This window comes from Physeter macrocephalus, chromosome 9 (assembly GCF_002837175.3).
Source record: "Physeter macrocephalus isolate SW-GA chromosome 9, ASM283717v5, whole genome shotgun sequence".
In the NCBI taxonomy this organism is placed as follows: Eukaryota; Metazoa; Chordata; class Mammalia; order Artiodactyla; family Physeteridae; genus Physeter; species Physeter macrocephalus.
The window spans coordinates 88,703,596-88,724,635 of NC_041222.1; the positions used below are offsets into that span (position 1 = coordinate 88,703,596).

Sequence of the window (21,040 nt, forward strand, 5' to 3'; positions counted from 1 at the left end):
GGTGTCCCACGCAACTGCCACTACCTCCTGGAGTGCAGGACCGTAGCCCCCTTCTCCTACCAGGAGCTGCCTGGTCCATTTCTTCTTGGCAGGTCCGGACCAACTGCCTCACAGAGAACCTCCTGCTTTTCTCGGGTCTCTGTCTGTCCTGCACTACTTTTCCTCCCAGCACTGTCAGGTTTTCTAACCTTTCTCCCATCCTCTTTCTCCAGAGAATTCAGTGCACACCTGGGCAGGACTAGGGGACCTGCGGGGAGAAGCTATGAGTCCATACTTCCAAGAGTGAGCGGAAGTTGGAGGCTCCGCAGCGCCCTTAGGACATTTCCAACCCAGCGACACAGATGCATGAAAATGCTGTCACTTTCAATCCCTGCCCAGGCTGGGCCCAAGGGCGGCTCAGAGCGGCAGGCGAGGTCAGTGACCTCGGCAACTGTTCGGGAGCAGGGAGGGCTCACACTATCCACTCTCACCTCCCCAGTGGACCTCTGGGAGCCCACACCCCAGCTCTGCATGACTTCAGCCCAGCCCCCATCCTGGGAGCTTCGGAGACCTCTGCTCGTGTCTCTCCACAGCGTCCTTTCCTGTTCACCCTTTACACACCGACCGTGAATGTCTCTCCCAGATCCATCCTGGCCTTCCTCAAATCTTTCCCTTCACCCACGCCCACCTGCTCTCCTGACGTCACACTTGAATTTGTCTTTCGGTGGGCGGTTAGGAGATTACGTTTTCCTCCAGCCATTCCTAAGTGAATCAGGGGTAATTCCAGGACTGGAACTCAAAGTCCTTAGGCAACTGGTTCTATGCTTACTTTTTTTTTTTGGTACGCGGGCTTCGCACTGTTGTGGTCTCTCCCGTTGCGGAGCACAGGCTCCGGACGCGCAGGCTCAGCGGCCACGGCTCACGGGCCCAGCCGCTCCGCGGCATGGGGGATCCTCCCGGACCGGGGCGCGAACCCGCGCCCCCTGCATCGGCAGGCGGACTGTCAACCACTGTGCCACCAGGAAAGCCCTACGCTTACTTTTGAATTTTATTTCTTACCAATCTTCTAAATGAATTCACTTCTCCAGGGATGCAGAATACCAGCACCACCACCCCCAATGGCGGTGATGATGATCCCTGCTCTCAGCTTTTCCTGGCGGTCCAAGTTCTAATTCCCCCTTCAGCCTGTTCTTTTCTTGCTGGGATGTCCCTCAGGCCCTCGTGGTGGCTGCAGTCCACCATCCACCTTCTTTCACAGGCATACTCTTTCCCACACATTCTACCTCTTGGTAATGTCTACTGGCTGTTTTCACTTTTAGTGTCTTGGTTTTTCTGTTACAAGCAAATTCAAAACTCTTCAAGAGGACATACTCTCTCTTTTTGCTATGTTTCCTCCATAGTACGCAGCAGAAAACTGGGTGTCTAGAGGCAAATCGCATTTATTGATAATTAGCAGGGCCTCCATAACCCCCGAGATCCCAATAAGGTGGTCTCCCAGCCTCAGTTACGTGGGTGGTCAAGGTCCAAGTTGCCTTCTAGATTCTGCAGGCTCCTGGGGGCATCAACCTTCCCCATCCCCCTACTCCCAGGTAAGCTGCCTGGCTCTGCAGAATGCTGATCCAGATACAAAGTCCAGCGAACAAACAAAAATCCATTCACAAAAGCATCTGAGAGCCTAGTAGGACTTACTGACAATTTGAGAAGGAAATGTTAGAAATGTTTTTTCTAACACACATATTCATCAGTGGCCTACCTGGGCCTCCTCTCTCCTCCCTCCCTCCTCTTTTCTCTCAACCCCCATCCTTTCAAAAGTAGCTCCCTGAGAAGCGCAAACCACTCCCCACCCCCATCTCCTTCCACTTTCTCTGCAAAGCAACCTACCTCTTTCTCTTGGTGCCCAGCACCTACCGATACCATTGCTTTTAGGGCTTCCCTTGTGACCCCAGTAGTGCATCAAAGCTATTTTCTCGGGCTTTCCTGGTGGCGCAGTGGTTGCGAATCCGTCTGCCGATGCAGAGGACACGGGTTCATGCCCCCGTCCGGGAGGATCCCCCATGCCGCAGAGCTGCTGGGCCCGTGAGCCATGGCCGCGGAGCCTGTGCTCCGCAACGGGAGAGGCCACAACAGTGAGAGAGGCCCGCGTATCACAAAAAAAAAAAAAAAAAAAAAAAAAAAAAAAAAAGCTATTTTCTTAAGAAGAAAGTTCTCTCTCTCTCCTGGGAAATCTGGTACAGCTGTTAGAATAACTTTTTTTAAAAACTTGTTACAATGAAATATCTGCTCACTTCAAGAGCAATTCATTCTGAGGCTTCTGCTGTTTCTCCTTTCCCTTTTGTTAAATTGCTGTGTATTGTTACTGAATGACCTCCTCTCCTCCGCTTTCCTATCTTCAGGATTTCGTTCCTTTGCGCTTTCAAAAGGGCCTTATTCTTGACCTCCAGAACCTTGGACTTTATTCAAGCACTTTCCCCAAAGTAACCTTTTCCTTCTCAAGTGGATAAGGCTGACAAAATGGAGATATCAAAAATGGCAGTGATACCTGTCTGGGTTCCTTCGCTTATTTAGTTTACTTTATGAAGTACTTCTATTCGTCTGCCAGTAACATTACCAATACTCAACAACAACAATGATGCCTTGGCAATCTCCAACATGATGACTCAGTGGAGATAGCTGCACGCCCTCCTGACCTTTTAAGTAATGTTCTTTGTCACCTTCTAATGTCACGTGTTCTCCTTTGCCAAGACTGCTACCACTTATCACCATTAGTTCTTGAATTTGTTTTTTCCTTACATGCGTTAGAATCAGTGTAAGCTAGCTCGGCAGAAAATGCTGCCAAAGTCTTTAAACTATCTTACCCTCCCAGAAGACATCCTAGTTCATGTTTCTAATTCAACTGTAGCTCAGAATTCTAAATTGTTTCTTATTTCTCTGTCTTCACTGGAATCTTGAGTATCCCATAATTTCACATCCTTGGTAAGTTTTCCTTAAATTTTTCTGGTGCGAGTAGTTCGTGGACACCGTACAATGTCACTCCAATGGTTGTACTACTTCCTAAACAAGCCCCGGTTCCTGCCCCTCAAAGCGTGCACACGCGCACACACACACACACACAAAATCAAATGGGTGCTGCCAATGATTCTTATTTCTGAGAGATAATTTCTAGTTTTCAAAAATGAGTTCAATAGCTACCATTTTTTTAAATTTTTATTTATTTTTTTTTGTGTGTGGTATGCGGGCCTCCCTCTGTTGCGGCCTCTCCCGTCGCGGAGCACAGGCTCCGGACGCGCAGGCCCAGCGGCCACGGCTCACGGGCCCAGCCGCTCCGCGGCACGTGGGATCCTCCCGGACCAGGGCGCGAACCCGGTTCCCCTGCATCGGCAGGCGGACGCGCAACCACAGCGCCACCGGGGAAGCCCCAGTAGGTACCATTTTTTAAAAAAAATCGAGCATAACTTTTTAGCCCTACCCAGATGTTAGCTGTTTTTATTTGGGAATATTTGCCCCTTGAAGATGGAAAAGAGTTATTACACAGCTATGATGCCAGACAAGAGTAGATGCTTACATAGCACTTTCACTAATTTGCAGAGAAAAGGCACTTACAGCTTGGACACCTCCTTACATTGCCCCCTTCTTTCCAGCAGGCTAGAGAAACTCTCTAGTCTCATCTCCCTTGATTATATCAGGGGAAAAGCTAAAGCGTCAGACAATGCTTGGCTGGCCTCCCTCGTCCCGGTCCCATGGGGCCTGGGTTCTGGCCGCTGCGAGAGTTTCTGGCAAGTTAACCTCTCAGAGTCTCAGTATTCTCCTTTATAAAGTCGGCACAATAATAAAATAAGAAGAATAACGAGATACTGCTGGACACAGGAGGGATGTGCTGTAGGCGGGCTACAGGGGGACACACAGGTCTGTATTCTACATGTTGGCCCTGGGACACAGCCTGCCGCTCTGAATCTGCCCCACCGCAGTCCCTGCTCCTGTTCACCTCGTCCTGGGCTGGTAGAGGGGAGACTCAGCTGCTTCTGCTGCAGCCTCCCCACCAGCCCCACTGCTGACCATTCAGGCTCCCCTCCCTCTGCTCGTGTCCAGTGACTCACGTGGGCCTCTGTGTTTTCCTGGCTGCAGCTTCCTCCCTATCCAGGCCTACCTGAGAGCCATCTTTCTGGGAATTCCTACGAAATCATGGTGCTCCAAGGCTTCCATCTCTTACTTTTTTAGTACAGTTATAGATTTATTTGGCTTCAAACACATTTTCTATCATTCTGGGGAACTATGTGAGTGGGAGGGCGAGGTGATAGCATTTCCTCAGTTGACATCGTGAAACAGAAGTGTCACAGTATAATTGGACTTTTTCTTTGGTTCCTAGTGAGTTTGGAATTGCTTATGTCATTCTTTATTTTTAAGGAGTAACATCTGAAACATCATCCAAGCTACATCTTAGATCCTTGAAATTATAAGAAAAAATGACTAAGGAAGAGGGCATCCAAATGTAATATACTCACCACAATAGCTAGCATTAGCAATTAATAGGGGAGGTACTATGGCCTCATAGGCAGGGTGCTTTGCTCCTGCACTGCTCTGACAGATGCATAATTCTTCCTGAAACAACTCAAGATTTACCTTTCTTGCCATTATCCACTTGGACCCTTACAGTAAGTCCCACACAGTGTAAGGTTTGTCCATTTTCGGGGCAGTTTATCAACAGTTTTGTTAATATTTGCTCCTATTTCATGGCTGCAAAATCTTCCATCTCTGATGGGTTCCTTTGGAATGTTTACTACTGCATCTCTTGGCGCGCGTGTGCCCAGGAGAGCAGGCCAGTTGTCCACGTGTTTGGACACTGTGTTGACACAATCCAGCATTCCACTGGGCACTGATTCACATTAAGCTGGAGGGAACTAAAGCTTTTTCCCCTCCGTACGTAGTTATTGTTTTCTCCCAGTTGTGAACTTGGACAGCCTTTTGTTTACCCACTTCGCATAGGAACCCGACTTTACCCTCTATCCCTATTATAATTCATTGGGTTAGATTCATTCCATCCATTCTAGGCTGTGAAATGCTTTTGGATCTCAACTGTCTCCCATATCTTAGCCCTCTTCTGCTTTATAACATTTGCAAATGAGATGGGTTTCCCTCTGGGCCTCACCCAGTCAGTCACTAATAAAAAAGAAGGAAGGCCAAGGGCCAAGACTGGCAACACATTCCTCTGAGTCAGGAGATTTCAGAGAGAAAACTGGTCACTGTGTCCAAAAGGACAAAGTGAATGGCGTGTGTGCGTGTTCTAGCATTCCCTTTAACTCAAAGGATCGTTTTTTTAAAATATAAAAGTGCAGGAAGTTTAAGATATCAAAAATCAAACCAGGCAGTCAAAAACGCTGGAGACCCCTAAACTGGGATGTTATGACTGGGCCCCTTCTTAGGTGCCACCACGAGATACGGGTGACAGAGTGAGTGCTAAGTCATCCTGCACGTGTTTTAAACTTTATTTATTTATTTATTTATTTTTGGCTGCGATGGGTCTTTGCTGCCGCGCGCGGGCTTTCTCTAGTTGCGGTGCGCGGGCTTCTCATTGTGGTGGCTTCTCTTGTTGTGGAGGACGGCCCTTCTTAGGTGCCACCACGAGATACGGGTGACAGAGTGAGTGCTAAGTCATCCTGCACGTGTTTTAAACTTTATTTATTTATTTATTTATTTTTGGCTGCAATGGGTCTTTGCTGCCGCGCGCGGGCTTTCTCTAGTTGCGGTGCGCGGGCTTCTCATTGTGGTGGCTTCTCTTGTTGTGGAGCACGGGCTCTAGGTGTGCGCGCTTCAGTAGTTGTGGCATGCGGGCTCTAGAGTGCAGGCTCAGTAGTTGTGGCGCATGGGCTTAGTTGCTGCGGCATCTTCCCGGACCAGGGCACGAACCCGTGTCCCCTGCATTGGCAGGTGGATTCTTAACAAATGCGCCACCAGGGAAGCCCCCTGCACATGTTTTATGAAGCCTCCAAGTCCTCCTCCTCACTTCTAGGATACAGAAAAGAAACAGTTCTGGAGAGGGCTTTGGTGAGGAGAAGAGCCATGGGGAAAGCTGTGCTTGATCAACATCCACCCATTCCTTCCACCCCACCCAGAAGCCAGTCCCGCCTTGCAACAGAAGACACACTTGGTCTGTATTTGAGGACACTTACTTCTATGGGGCAACTGAGGATCCTGGACAAATGATCAGTCATGGTCATATCATCAGTTTACTTAGAATGATGCTTTCTTCTGGACTTCTATATTATAAAGAGTTTCCAAACTGGAGCTATTATTTATATTCATCTTTAACAAATAGTAAAAAAAAAAAACCAAGTCATTACACAGACTGAATGTGGTGGAATGTGATCATTGATGTGTTCCTTGACATTTTGGAAACTAAATAAAAACCATATTTCACTAGCTTAATTCCCTAGACTTATATTCGAGAACTGTTAAGATTTACAATAACATAAAAATGACTTCGTCCTTAGTCTTTTGTCCACTCTTTTAATGAACCTCTAAATAATAAACTGGGTCAGTGATTCAACTGACCACATCCATGTGTCATACTTAAAAGAGAGATGACTAAAGAGACACTGATGCTAAACAAGTTGGATTTTTCTACTTAAAAAAAAAAAAGGATAGAGAAAACGTAACCTTAAAGAAAAATAGAGAATGGGGCGTAATTTAGTAAATTACTAGTCTCAAATGCAAGAAAATGCATTCCCCACCCCCTCTTCCCTACTCTCCCTCTTTGGAAGGTTTTCGAACTTATCATAGCCTGGGCCAAACTAGAAAAAGAAATATTATGTGTTGAACTTATGTTTTGGTTTTCCCTTATAGATGGGAGAAAACTCCCCCAAATAAGTAAAATGCAGGATATCTTAATACAGTATCTGCTTCTGTAACTTAAATTGCTCTTTCTTTCCCATAAAATGAAGTGCAATGGAGCAGAAGTTCCGTGCTTGTCACCAATCCTTTATTGAAACTGGTAACTTACACACTTTATAATAGAACAACAAAAATAATGTTCAATATATACAGCCTTTGCAATGGACTATTTGACTATACACAAGGCAGAGTGATAACACAGTCTAATCTTCATAATAATTTGTGCACAGAAAGACACCCAACAGTCAACATGTGAACATTACAGTGAAATGACATCACAAGTCCAGTGAAAATGCAGCCTAATACAAAATGTACTATCTATTGCAAATGACATCTCTAAATGCCCAGAGCTTGCTCAGTAGTAATTTTACCCAGAGTCCGAAGCAGAGATTTGGTGTGTGGTTATAAGTCTTTTAAGTGAGACCACCTCTGAAGACAAGTTGGCTATCCCCTGCTTCAAAAACAAATTCTCTGGGTCAGAGACTTTGTAACCATTGTCTTTCACTTCCACCACTCCAGTTTTGTAACTATTCTGAGTTTTGCCATTAAGTTCCTTTTGATGCCAGTGTTCGGATTTGAGAGACCAATCTTGAATGTTAGTCACTTGCACTGAAAAGGGAGTGAGAGAAGAATGTACCAGATTGGGGGCATTATGCTTACCAAGCTCGAAATGTCTCTTAGACGTCATGTCAACAGGTGAAGAAAGTTTTTGTGTGCCATCAAATTCGTGATCGAAGGCTTCCACTTTTATCTGCATGGCTTTGGCTTTAATCCGAAGCTTGTGTGGCAAGGCAGAGGAGTTCACCTCTGGAACTTTAACCACTGCGGCGTGGACACGCTGAAGTTCGACGGGAGAGTGGATTGGGCCCTTGGGAACCTGCTGCTCATCTTCTCCATCGGATGACTTTCCTACTGCACCTTCATCGGTTTCCGATGTCCTTGGAGAGTTACTGGAGGATCGGTTGACCTGCAGCAGAGGGGGAGAGTGTGAGTAGCCAGGAAAAGAATTCCCCATATAGTTCTGGTACACGGCCGCTCGGTAGGCGCCCGGGTCATCTCTGGGCTCCCTGGCATAGCTCTCCAGTTCCATCGGCTCTTGCTTGATGACCTGGAACTTGCTTTCTGGGCTTCTGCAGCCACTCTGCCCAGGGCCCTCCTGCGAATGTTCTAGCGAAGACACTTCCGAAACATCAGACAGAGAGCTCTGTGGAGAGTGCTTGATGACAGAAATGCAACTGCTGGCCACCATCGAGGCCTCCTGCTCATCCACAAAGGCGCTCACGGTGGATTTGGAAGTCTGGTAGTCTTGAAAATACACAGCTGTGGAATTACTGAGTTTCTGAATCTCCTGGGCATAGGCTGTAGAGCTAATTAAACCAAACTTTAACTTTAGGGAAAGCAGTTCCGCTTTTAAAGTGGCGTTTTCTTCTCCCAGTGCAATGAGTTTGTTCTCCAAAACCAGGTCATTCAGTCGACGCTTCTCCCGAGACCTCTTGGCAGCTTCGTTATTTTTCCGCCTCTTTTCCCAGTACATGGCATCTTTCTTCTCGTCGGGAATGAATTCCCGTTTCCTCCGACATGCTGAAGATTTGTTTTTCCCCACACTTCCTTCATTGAGAAGGAGCTCTTCCCCTGTCGTCAAGTCTTCGGAGACTTCGGATAAGGCAGAATTAAGCACCATCATCTTGTCCACACTGCTACCAGCATCAAGAGATGCCTGCTCCTTCTTGATGCTCTGCATTTTTCTCAGCTGCATCAGAAACAACCTTAACCTATATATGCGGTTCAGGAGAAGAAGTTATTTCCTCAGTATTCTCCAATGCTTTAAAAACTGTGGTTTAAAATCCATCAAATGTCTTCTTTTTGTTCTACCGTCCAGGATAAACCTCTTCGGCTCCTCTCACTGAACGGAGTAGGGGTCTTCTAGGTCACCTGCAATACATGAAGAGAAACAGTTATCCATTTGGTAAATATTTTTTACCAATTATGTACAAGAAAGTACACGAAGCATTGAGGGTCGATATATCCGCCCTTCAAAGAGTTTACAATCTTGCAAGGAAAATAAGTACCCAAATACCTATACGGTAAAGTTGTAAAGGACAAGTCCACAGTGAGACCTGTGGTCCAGGACAGTGAGAGAAAAAAACACATCTGCCCCAGGGAAAAACAGAGGAAGACTGTGTTTCAGGAGGAAAAATGGTGGGGTGGGGCATGTGGGGATAGGACATTACAGGAAGGAAATGACAGATCGCCTCTGGTTGGTAAGTTTTTAAATAGTACTTGCATCTTGTGGGGCTTCTGAATACTTGCAGATAGCACTTATATCACTGCCAAGCAAACAAGCTCGCCTCATAAAAGGAACTTTTCCAAGTAAACCCCTTTAATGTCAGTAAACAAATTCTGTAATTACCTGGAATCAAATATAAATGGAGCTAAATTTTTATTGCCACAAAAATAAAAATAAAAGCCACACAAACAACTGAGTTGTAGTTGTTTAATCTCTCATGTGGCTGATGTCACGGTCATTCTGCCAAGTGACTCAGCACACCTGAAAAGGACTCTTTTCAATAAAGCCACCTCTTTTGATGCATTTGTGCTATGAGGTTAGAAATGTTCTTTTTTTTCTGGTTCCTTCAAATTGATTTATCAAACATTCACTTAAGATTGAAGCATCCACAGTGCTTTTTTTGGTCCTGACAATTCTGTCATAATAGATTTCATTGATAAAGTACCTTCAGACTAAAATAAACGCTTGTTATTCAAAGGGATTTTTTTTTTAAGTACAGTGCCTTCTTGAAACTTAAAATTATTTTAAACCAAGAGAATGTAATTATGGAAAGAATTTCTTTCCATTTTACTAATTAGTTTCAAACAAAATATAAGAACTCAAAAATAGAACCATCAACTAGCTTCCTTTTCCACTGATGACATATTTATAATCCGAACTTGGCCTGACAGGAGATAATAAATCCATATTAAGTTCCAATAACAATCTTCTCGTGGTCATTTTGGATCTGTCTTCCTGGACAGGGCTTCTCTGCCTAATTTTCCAGCAGGTAATACTTTCATAAAGGAGATATGGTAAGACAACTGTTCATTCAGCACTATCTGTATATAGCACTCTTCCTGCCTTATTAAAAAGATTTAATGCTTTTGTTTTATATCTCTCTTTCTTTCTTGTGCATAGTTTTATAATGACTAATGACGTTTAATTTTATCAGCTGGAAAAGACTGCCAGCTTCCTGTGTCTTTTCCAGAAGGAAGAGAAGGAATGATGTAATAATTTCAGGATCATCAAGAATAAGGTTTAATGCCATGTTTCTGTACATCAAAATGAGCCAATGGAAACAGTGAGTTGCAACTTAGCAAAACTTGTGATTACAAACACCGAGCTTCCGTGTGTTTTTGAAAATATAGCTTTAATCTATATTAAATGAAGGCAATGAGTCTGCCACAGCAGGCCATGATGGTGTAGAAAGGGGAGCTTCCTAGTTATCACTTAGTAAACAACACTGCTTCCTATATTTCCAGTTAGGTTTCTTGTTCCGATATGAAAACCCCTTTTCCCTCAATATACTGAATGGATTATTCCCTCCTGTCAAGAATTTGTATTCCCTAATTCAGTTAAGTCTTCCCCCCTGAAATAAAATGAATGTTGAAGCAAAGAGTAAAAATTCCAGTTCCAGGAAGATAATTACATTGAACTTTTCCAAGATGCTTTTTAAATCTCCACTGTATCCCCAGATACTACTGTTTTTTAAAACATTATGCAGTTCCTTGCACACTATTATTCTGAGTATTTTCTCCACTTGAGACTCTTTATCTTCCATGCATTTTTTTTTTTTTTTTTTTTTTTGTGGTACGCGGGCCTCCCTCCCAGCGGCCATGGCTCACGGGCCCAGCCGCTCCGCGGCACGTGGGATCCTCCCGGACCGGGGCGCGAACCCGGTTCCCCTGCATCGGCAGGCGAACGCGCAACCACTGCGCCACCAGGGAAGCCCCATGCATTTTTTAATTTGTCCCTTCCTTGGAAAAAAAAAATTACATTCCCTTTACATTTCACCTCACCTATGAGTTTTTACAGTTATGCTTTTGAAATGCCCCACCATTCTGTGTTAGTTACTCTTCCTAAACTTTTCATTCTTTCATCATTTCATCATTTCAAACCTACATTGAGTGAGTTAGGACTCTTTTCAATCTCCTGGTCCAAAGAATTGCACTGAGTCCAGCGTGAGTGAGGGCGGGCAAGCAGCCCTTGCCACACTGCGTAGAGATAATAACACTACTTCCATTTAACAAAAATATCCCACTTGTCCTAAAATCTCTTAACCCATTTCTTCTGGGTGTCTAAGTACTGTATGTCCACTTTGTCATCTCTACAACTTTGTTGGTACATTCAAAACCTGCAGAAAAATCTCATTTCTTTTCCGTTAATCTTCCTCCTATTTGAATTTCACTATGTGTGCTAGAATCTGGATTCTTCCTTCATCTGCACATATTAACTGCCTCTATGATTCCACCAGCAAATCGCCCCATAACGACATTAGGATATTTTCTATAATGTTATTTATCAAATAACCTTGCAGTGTTGAAAAGAGTTTATCAGCAGTGTGAGATACTGTAGAGAGAGGTGCTGATTTTGTACAATGTGTATCTTCCTACATGTTTGTTTTGTATGTCCAACTAGACTGCAAATTAGTTCAGGGCGCAAGTTAATATATTTGTATCCTAGAAACAAACTGAACCTATTAGGGTGCTCAACATCCGATTGACAGTCACTCATTTGCCTTATATAAGAGAGCTTTGTGCCAAAAACACTTCGTTGATACATTCTTTTAAATCTGATATTACCTAAATTCTAAAAAAGATATTTAACTTAGTAACACAGAGCTTCTCTTATTCATTACTTGATTTAGTCAACACATATGGAGCACCTACTGTATACCTGGCACTGAGCCAGACTGGGGGCACATAAAGAGGGAAGGAAGAATCAAACTCCCAAGAGTCAAGGGACCCCTTAGTCTTTGGTGGGAGACAGGCTTGTGAATACAGCGCTCACCCAGGGGTGTGCTAGGAGCACCGCCAACATGGGGGGTTGGTGCACATAGCACATTGTTTCTAGCCGCACTGCTTTTTTCTTTGTATGGTGATAATAAAAACAATTATAACAGGTGCCATTTACTCAACGCTGACTATGCAACAGGCACTGTGAGCCTGGCCTGTCATTATTTCACTGCCCTCATAATAACCACTTTCAGATGAGAAAACTAAGGCTCAGAGAAGTTAAGCAACTTGCCCAGTGTCACACAGCTAGTTAAGCGGCACAGCTAAGGTTCCAGGACAGCCCTGACCCTAATCCAATTCCTCTAACAGTACCCATTCCTGTACTCCCAGAGGGTTGTTCTGGTGTGTATCCCTGCAATGCATCTCATTTACATACAGTTCCTTTCTGTGTTACTCTCATTTCTGGGTAATATATCCCCATTTACTAAGTGACTTTGGGGGCAGTAAAGCACTATTAGATGCTGCCAGAACTTCTTGAAGACAACAAAGGTACCATCTGGAACTTTTCTCCAGCTTCCGCAGAGTTGTATAGCCTGCAAGTATTTAATGAATTGAGAAAACATTCTAAATTTTCATATCTCTGCTAAAATTTTAATCTCTGGGCAAACCTACATGCTAAAATAAATAGAAGGAAAAAAATTATAGCTATTAGCATTGTCACCTGTGATTTTTTGGTACACAACCAAAATGTATCCATTTTCAACATGGTGGGAGAGGGCAGTTAAAACACAGAAAGACTGAGTGAATTTCCCAAGATCATGCAGCACTAGAGGGCAGAGATGTTGAGGGCAAATAATCTATTTGTGCCCTTCAACAATAAATTTAAATTAAAGTGAATGTAAAGGCGGTTTACAATGCCTTCTAAAGACATCAGTTTTTATGCTCAACTAACTAATCACTTTATGTCAGATTCCAGTGTTTTCCCTTATGATTAATTTAACAGTCATTTCACCTCTGCCTCATGTTTCCAGATCACTACTAACGCTGTGTTACATCAGTCACCACTAGTTTCCTTTCTGGTGAGTAACTGACACTAAATGACAATTCTATGATGCTGGAGTGTTCAGCACGATCAGCTTCATTACACGCATTAGATAATATGGGTGCTTCTTAAAAACACAAATAAAAGGAGAAATTTAAGAGCAGGAGTCATCACATTCTAATGACATATTTTCCCACACCTAACTCAGATGTACCATTGCTAATTAATGCTTTTTCATAGTACATCACACTATTTCTACAGGCAGGAGTTATGTTTCATAAACCCAGATTTTAAAGTCTATTTAAGTCAGATGACCTAAATATTGTTTTTAATTAAGATAAATTTGGTTTAGAAAATTCTCTAAAAGAATAAAGCTTTACAACACAAATTCTAGCCCAAATTTCTTTTTGAGGAGGGACCTTATGACTTATGTTTACAATGACAGACCTGTATCTTCTCTGGCCGCCAACACATCTCTCAGAGAAATATTGGTGGACAATTCAAACTTGTTACAAAACAAGAAGAGAAGAAACATTTTGTTTCAAGCATCTAAAATCTTACTAATAGCTTAGATGTTAAAATCTACTATGAGGAAAATTCGTTATTATCTCTTTGCAAATTGCTTCTATTTTATACTTTGATTTTAACATTCTGTCAATACAAGATGAAATACTATTTGACGTGCCCAATGATTTGGAAATATTTTGATAGAACTACCTCATTTTCCCTCTACTCTCTGAATGTATTGTTTACACCCTCACAGGTATAGTATAGATACCATTAAAGAAAAATATTCTTTTATGTTAAACTACAAACCATCTCTCTACTAAGAGGCAGTTGCTTATTTTTGAGATAAGTGCCATTTTAGTGAAAAAATAAAGTTAATGAATCAATTCACAGCTCTTTAAACTAGTAATACTAGCAAATGTTAACCTACATTTTCTTCCTGTGGGTAAAATCCATGACATGATTGTTTCAATAAAATGCTTTACTTCTTTTCATGGATGAAAATAAAATCTAGTGGGGAGTGGGGGATGAAAAAACTAAGGAAACATTGAAGTTGCATGAGGATTTTCTAATCAGGCTGAAAAAATACTTTTTAAATTAAGAAAACTATGTTAAACCTCTTTAAGTGCCAGTGAAGTGCCTCCCATTAATAATATAATTCTGTATCTAGTAACACAGACTCTGAAGTCAGAGAGAAATGTATACTTGATCAAGCTATGAACACACACATAAACAGACTTTCACACTTTGCCAAAATCTTTCCTATCATAGCAACAAACTGGCCTACTTTTTCTATTCGGGTACTTCTGTAAATGAATGTGTCAAAACCAGAGCAAGTTTATGATAAATGAAAATATTTCAAGTTTCTTGCCCTTTCATCCTCAACAAAGGACTACTTGAAAATTAGATTTAAACTTAATATGATGACAACATTGCATTTTATTATAGCAGATATAATGTAAGGGATTGAAATATGAAATAGTATGACCTGACGTTCTTTTATAAAAAGAGGCTACTGTTTGTAATCTAACTCTCAATGAAAATATTCTGAAGACTGCTCAGGGCAAATGCATAGATGCTAACACATCCAAACAACTTCAAGGCTTGAGGGAGGAGAACTGGGAGGATGGGGCTGATGAAATACTAATGCCTTATGAAAAATTCTGCATTCACTTCAAAATGGGGACCACTTGTTTTCTTGAAAGTTTCAAAAAGATAATTTATCAGGCTAGCAACTAATTTTAGATCTTAAGGGACATGGGTAATTATGAAGTTACCCAGTTATAGGAAATTCTGCAACAGGTAAGTAATACCAGACAACATGCAACATGGGATAATGATGGGAAAAATGGGGTGCATGCAGAGTTGGCTGAGGAAATGGTATGGTAGGGCAAGGTTTTGAATGTCCCTAATTATACTGAAGAATCATCCCACTTTTCTTCAGCTTGACTTTTTAATTTCTTGTTCACTTTCCTTCCCAGTGAGCAGACGATTACAAATGTCATTTATTATGTGCCTCATGAATAGAAATTATTTTAAATGTTTATTTTTAGTGTTTATTTGAAGGCTACTTAACTCCAGCTTTAGATCCCTAGAAAGTTAATTAAAAGACACCATGTTCTGATAACTAAAAGGCTTATAAACATCATTCTGCTTCCAATGAAAATGAGTCCTCAAAGCACAGATTATTACAAAAGGCATCTAGTAAATCCCTACTAAACTTTCTTACCATAAAAACAAGCTAGCATACTCTAATTAAAACCATATGAGAAACAGTAATTTTTTTAACTACAAGAAAGGTATTTGTAATGAAATTTGAGAGATAATTGGGGGTGGTGGCAAGACAAGCTCATTTTGAAACTGGAAAACTCTTATGTAATGTCTGTGATCAAAGGTCAATGTCTTTCGACATTCTTATACAAGTCCAATCTGGATAAAAATCAACTCAAATATAATTTAGAAAAATAACAGGATATCAAACAATGTGTTAACCCTGTGAAATACAGGCATACCTTACAAAAACAAGAAATGAATATTAAAGGAAACTTCAATTACATTGTTTCTGTCATATTTTGAACTGAATCCCAAGTGTGCTCTCATTCCTTAATACAAATTAAAAATAAACAACTTTGAACAGCATCGATGCCATCTGGATTACAATGGAAATAATGAAGTATGTGTGATTTTACTAGGGTAAAAATAAAGCCTCGGCAACATGACTGCACCTTTTCCACTCCATGCTGCAATCACATTCACGTCTCAGAACGGACTCTATGGACCAAAGCAAGGTCAACTAGAAATATCCACTCAGCTGGTGAGTCAGGCACATTGCTCAACATGGGAAAGGGCCTGAACAAAGGGTTTTAATTTTCAGCTTGTTGCATCATAGTGATGTTATAATTGCACTTCGCAAAGACAAGTCTTTAACACAGAAAAGGAAATTGTTTCAAAAACTCCAGTGAGCTTGCACTCACACTCAGGGAAGGGACAGAGACAGAGGGTTACCCAACCCCCCTCCCCAATCCCCTTTACAGGCTCCTGGCCTGGGCTGCTAATCAATTTCTCTTAGCCTCCACTTCCTCATGTCTAAAATGGTGATGATAACAGAACAGTCAACACAGTGCCTGGCACAGGCAGGGTACATGTTTAGCAAATATTAGCTCTTCATCTCATTTCTGAAGAATGAGCAGCATCAAGGAAACGATGATGATGATTAGTTCTAGGCCTAATTTTTGCCTCTCGTAATTCGTAGTGAAGCACTGCCCTATGTTGCAAGTGTAAGGGTAAACCAAACGAAATTTACTTCTGTGTTAGTCAAAAGGGCCAACCATCAGCAGTTGGGGCATGTCCTACCGTTTTAACCATACAGGCTGCACACACTCCCTCCCAACATAGGTCATCTGTGAGGTCTAACCAGCCTTTGATCTCAGACTAGAATTTTAGATAGATTATCCGGGACCAGGAAAACCATCACAGAGAGGTAAAGGGAACTGAAAATAGGCAGCTGTTTGGCAGTTTTTACACCATTCCTGCAACCATCAACTCACCTCTCCCTGTTCGTTTAAACAGTTCCCCCAAACATTAACCCAATGACTTGGGTAGTCTGAGGTTCTGCAATCCTGTCAAGAATTCCCTTCAAACTAAAATTACCATCAAACATAATGGCAAATAGTTTTGAGAAAGAAATTAATCATTATTAGAACAAAAAAGTACAGTATTTCAAGAAGAATCTTTTTTTTAAAGATTTTTTTTGATATGGACCATTTTTAAAGTCTTTATTGAACTTGTTTCAATATTGCTTCTATTTTATGCTTTGGTTTTTTGGCCCCAGGCATGTGGGATCTTAGATCCCTGGCCAGGGATGGAACCTGCACCCCCTGCATTGGAAGGTGAAGTCTTAACCACCAGACTACCACGGAAGTCCCAAGAAGAATCATTAACTATAGGCTTAGTTCAAACTTTATTCCTTATTGCACAGACTTAGGCAGTGAAAAATGCAGGTGAATACCTTTATTAAAATATATATATGTATATATGTGTATATATATATATAGATATATAGATATATGTATATATATATATATATATACTTCCTGGTCACTTATACAGGAAGCAGTTACTGAGCTCCCCACAACTGCCCAGCTAAACAGGTTTTATTCCCTCAGTTTACCCTGGAGGCCTATGGAAATCAGGGCAGTGCCCAAGATTACAGGCTGGGGCCTGGGACCCAGCTCTTCTGAGCCCACAGCCTGTGTTCTTATTTAGCACTTCACTGTTTCCTAACTACTGACTGGCCTGAAACTCAAGAGAGAAACCATTAGGGATGGGGTGTAGGATTTGATCCCACAGAAGCCAACTTTTCAACAAAGCACTGCGCTGATGCGCTTTCAGAGAACATCTGTGACGCTGCCCTGAATTCACTGTGATTTATTTGCATGAGCACAGCCTCAGAAGACTTATTGCCAGGATGAAAGTACTATAGTCTTATATAGCAGGACAGCGGCATCCACACAAGTGTTTTGATTTTTTAAAATTTTGAACTCGGGGGATTTGAGTTCTCTCTACTCTAGCCTTTGACCACATAGACTAAAGATTCACACAAAAAAATACATCGACTCGACTGGCTACAGTCAAGATGGGGTTCTCCTCGTCACCACCACCAATAGTGGACCTCCCCTCCCCCCAATTTTTGTGGTCTGTTGACATTTGGAGGTTTTCTTAGGTCTTTTTCACTTCAAGAGAATCAGAAGCCCTCGGCTCCGGCATACAATGAAGCCTCCCCGAACAAAGGTTCCTGCGGTGCTCAGAAGCTCAGCACGCAAAAAGCAGTAAGGCAGGCCCCTGGAGCTGCGGAGCGGCCTCGCCCTGGGTCCCTCCTGGCTCCCCTCCCGCCCCTCCGGCTGCCCTCTCATCCTCCCCCTCCCTCCTCCTGCCCAAGCGAACCCAGAGCGCATCGCACTCTCGGGTCCCGGGCGGTCCCTCGGCGTCCCCCCACGCGCCTCCCCAGGACCCGCCCCCGCCGGGTGGGCGGCGCAGCGGGGCCTTGGCGCCGCCAGGACCCCCGCGCCAGAACAAAGGAATGTGAGGAGGGGGCGAGGAGGAGCAGCACGGGCCGCCCTGCAGCCCCCGTCCAAGCGCCGCCCAAGGGCGCTCCCTGCTGCTAACCGAGGTCCGCGCCCGCCACCCACACCTCGCCCCCAGGCCCCAAGGGCCAGCAGGAGGGAGGGGCAGGCCGGGAGGCAAGGGAGCAGCCCTGAGGTCGCGATCGGAAGGTGGCGCTACGCGGCCCCCTGCAGGCCCGGGGCTCCCGGCCTGCGCTCCAAAGTAGGTCGGGGTCTGACATTCGGGGCCTGAAGCAAAATTAGCTTCTTGGAAAGCGACTTCAATTACTTGGGGTAATAGATTTGTTCCAGAGGTGAACCTCTGTAATACGTCCCCTCTTCCGCCCCCCTCCCACCGAAAATCCGTCCACAACCCTGCTTTTTAGTTATTTTAATAGTACATTAGGGGAAAACAAATCTGACATACACACACACCATCATATACATATATTCACATACACACTACGTAAGAGTCCAGGAACAAATTTAAAATATGGGTACATTATATATTCATATAATCCTCACACGAATAAAACTAGGACATCCACCAAAAAAATACAATCTACTAACCTATATCTGTTTCCCATAAATCATATCTGGTCTGGAGAAAACAAAAATACGATGTGAAACAAATACTGTGACCCCATTCGCTGTTGTTATTTACAAAAGCCAAGACCAGAAGATGACACTTGGCCATCCCCTGCTGTTCTCAGGGAACAGCGCTTTCCTAAAGTGTCCTTTAAAAAGATAAATGGGAGTCAGCATCCAGCAAGTCACCGGGCTCTGCGAAATGCCTTCCTAAAAATACAGTCTTATCAAAGGTCTCCGAAGGCGTGGAGTTAAAACTACAGCAAATGGCCTTGAACTCGTATTTGCCCACAGCCCTGGAGAAAACGCCAGAAATAGCGCTGTGAGGCCACAATTGTTAAAATGTGATAGGGCTAAATTTAGAAGAACGCACATTTCATTTAGGGCAAAAGACACACATTCGGCTGCATGAGCAAACTCAATGCTTACCCAGTTGTCTACTTTCCTGTTTAAAATATCCTTTAAAAAAAAAACTGTTACAGTGACATTTTAAAGGCTGAGATCGTCCTACTTTCTTTGTAGCAAGATTATAAAATCACGTAATTAGCTCCCTCTTCCTGTGCTCACTGCCAGCAAATTCGTCCGTTACATAATACAACATTTCCAGGAAACTATTATGTGATCTGTCTTGTGTCTGAAAAAGCAATGACAATAAGGTGAGAAAAAGGGCTGATCGAATGGAATGCATTAAAATTAGGAAGGTGGGGAGGTGAACGTCACAATGGTTCGTCCCAGGTTTAAAAATAATAGCTCAGAACACCTAAGGGACGAGCTCGGGTAGTATCCAAGATCAGAATACAAACCGAGGAATTCTTCCTTTTATGTTTTGTAGGAGTGTTTAAAAATACATCTTTTTTATTTGGGACGTAGTATACAGGTAAGTAATGATCCAATAGCCAACGCGGCGCTAAAATTACCAAATCATTGCACACGTACGCGCACATTCCCACATCAGCCCGTAATCCCTGCCAATATTTCACTGTGGGCAGATTATGCAATGTATGCAAGTACAAATCCCACAACCTCCCCGAGCGCTGGTAAAACACGCTGACGACAAAAAGGGTGGAAAACGTCTGTGCAGACTCAGCCCCGGACACAAACAAACGCAGCGCAGGCATTCTCCGAATGCCGTCACCATTCACGCTACCAACGCTCTTTCTCAACGAGAAAATCAAGACTCTTCCCCATTACTCAGCTCCCCTCCTCTCTGCCGCCGCCAGCCCCGCAGAAGGGACGAGAAAGGAAAGAGCGCTGCCCTTCCCCACGAGAAGGCTCAGCCTCGGCTCAGCCTCCCCGGCGCTCTTCTCTATCAAAACATGAATTTTCCTGAAATCAGGAGACATTATGCAACAGCAGCGGGGGGAGCGCAAGCCAGCCTGGACTACGTGCCGGAGCGAGGGCGCTGCAATCAAAGCAGCCACCTTAAGGTGGCGAGTCCCCTCCTGACAAGGCAGCAAAAGTTTATGTAATGAATGCCCCGCGCACACTCGCAGCCGCCGGCCAGCCCCGCGCACAGCCGAACCCCGCGCACAGCCTGGCCCGCGCCCCGCGCCAGCCGGCCGCGCGCCCCGGGAGCGGGCAGGGAGCGGGGTGCCGGGCCCGGGCCGGCGGTGGGCGGAGCGCTTACCGTGTTCCTGCTCTCAGGGCGGCGGGGAGAAAGAACGGGGGCCGTGAGCGAAGCCGGTGGCGTTCGGGGATCGGGGTCCGGCTGGGCCTCCGGGGCGGCAGGCGGAGGCGAGGGCGCGGCGCGGGAGGCGGGCGGCGCGCCGGGTCCGCGGGCGCCGTGGCCGCGCCGGGAGATGTGTGTTAGTAGGTCAGTTCCGAGCGCGGCGCTACGTCGCCGACCGCCAGCCCGCCGTGACGGGCGGCCCCGGCCCCAATCGCCGAGCCCGCACCCGCCCCCAGCCCGCCACCAATGGCCGCGGCCAGCGGAGGCAGGCTCTCCGAGGCCCCGCCCCCGCCCCGCCCCCGCCCACTCCCCCTCCCGGCAGCGCCACCGGCAGCCCGCGTCCCTTCCCGGCCGCGGCCACCGCCGCCGCCCGAGCGCCGGGACGCCCAGCGCCCGGCGCCCCGCTCCAGGGTTGCGCAACGGCCGGCGCGGCCGTCTCGACTGGAGCGATCATGGGGAGGGGCCCGAGACCCCCGCCTCACCGTCCCGCTCCCCTTACCGCCTCCTTCGCCCTCTCGGTCACCGAGGTGCCTCTCTGAGCCCAGCGACCCTCGCTCACTCGCAGAGGCGCGCGTTTCGTCTCCCCGAGCGCGCAGCCGACCAAGCTACCTGTTGCCGGCCGAGTGCCGGGCCGAGGGCCGCAGGCTGCCGCGGCCCGGGCGTGGCAGGGACCTCCGCCTTCCCCCTCCCCTCACACTCCGGGAGGACCCCTCCTCCTTGGGGTGGGCGAGAGGGGAGGCGGGGGCGCTGGCGAACGGCCAGAAG

General features: G+C 44.9%; 1 protein-coding gene across 2 annotated transcripts; it reads right to left on the bottom strand.

Moving 5' to 3' along the window:
* Window positions 1–5,637: 5,637 nt before the first annotated feature.
* On the bottom strand, window positions 5,638–20,396 carry NFIL3 (nuclear factor, interleukin 3 regulated). 2 transcript variants are annotated; one of them, XR_003681317.2, is made up of 4 exons: window positions 20,234–20,396; window positions 7,525–8,796; window positions 6,144–6,276; window positions 5,638–5,979 (listed from the first exon to the last, which is right to left on the bottom strand). XR_003681317.2 is itself a non-coding variant. In XM_024130890.3 (2 exons), the coding sequence occupies exon 2, from the start codon at window positions 8,618–8,620 to the stop codon at window positions 7,232–7,234; it is 1,389 nt and encodes a 462-aa protein (XP_023986658.1). In that variant the 5' UTR covers window positions 8,621–8,796; window positions 20,234–20,396; the 3' UTR covers window positions 6,935–7,231. The 2 variants fall into 2 exon arrangements, 1 of the variants encoding a protein (XP_023986658.1); XM_024130890.3 differs by lacking the exons at window positions 5,638–5,979; window positions 6,144–6,276 and having other exon boundaries at window positions 6,935–8,796.
* Between the last annotated feature and the right edge of the window lie 644 nt (window positions 20,397–21,040).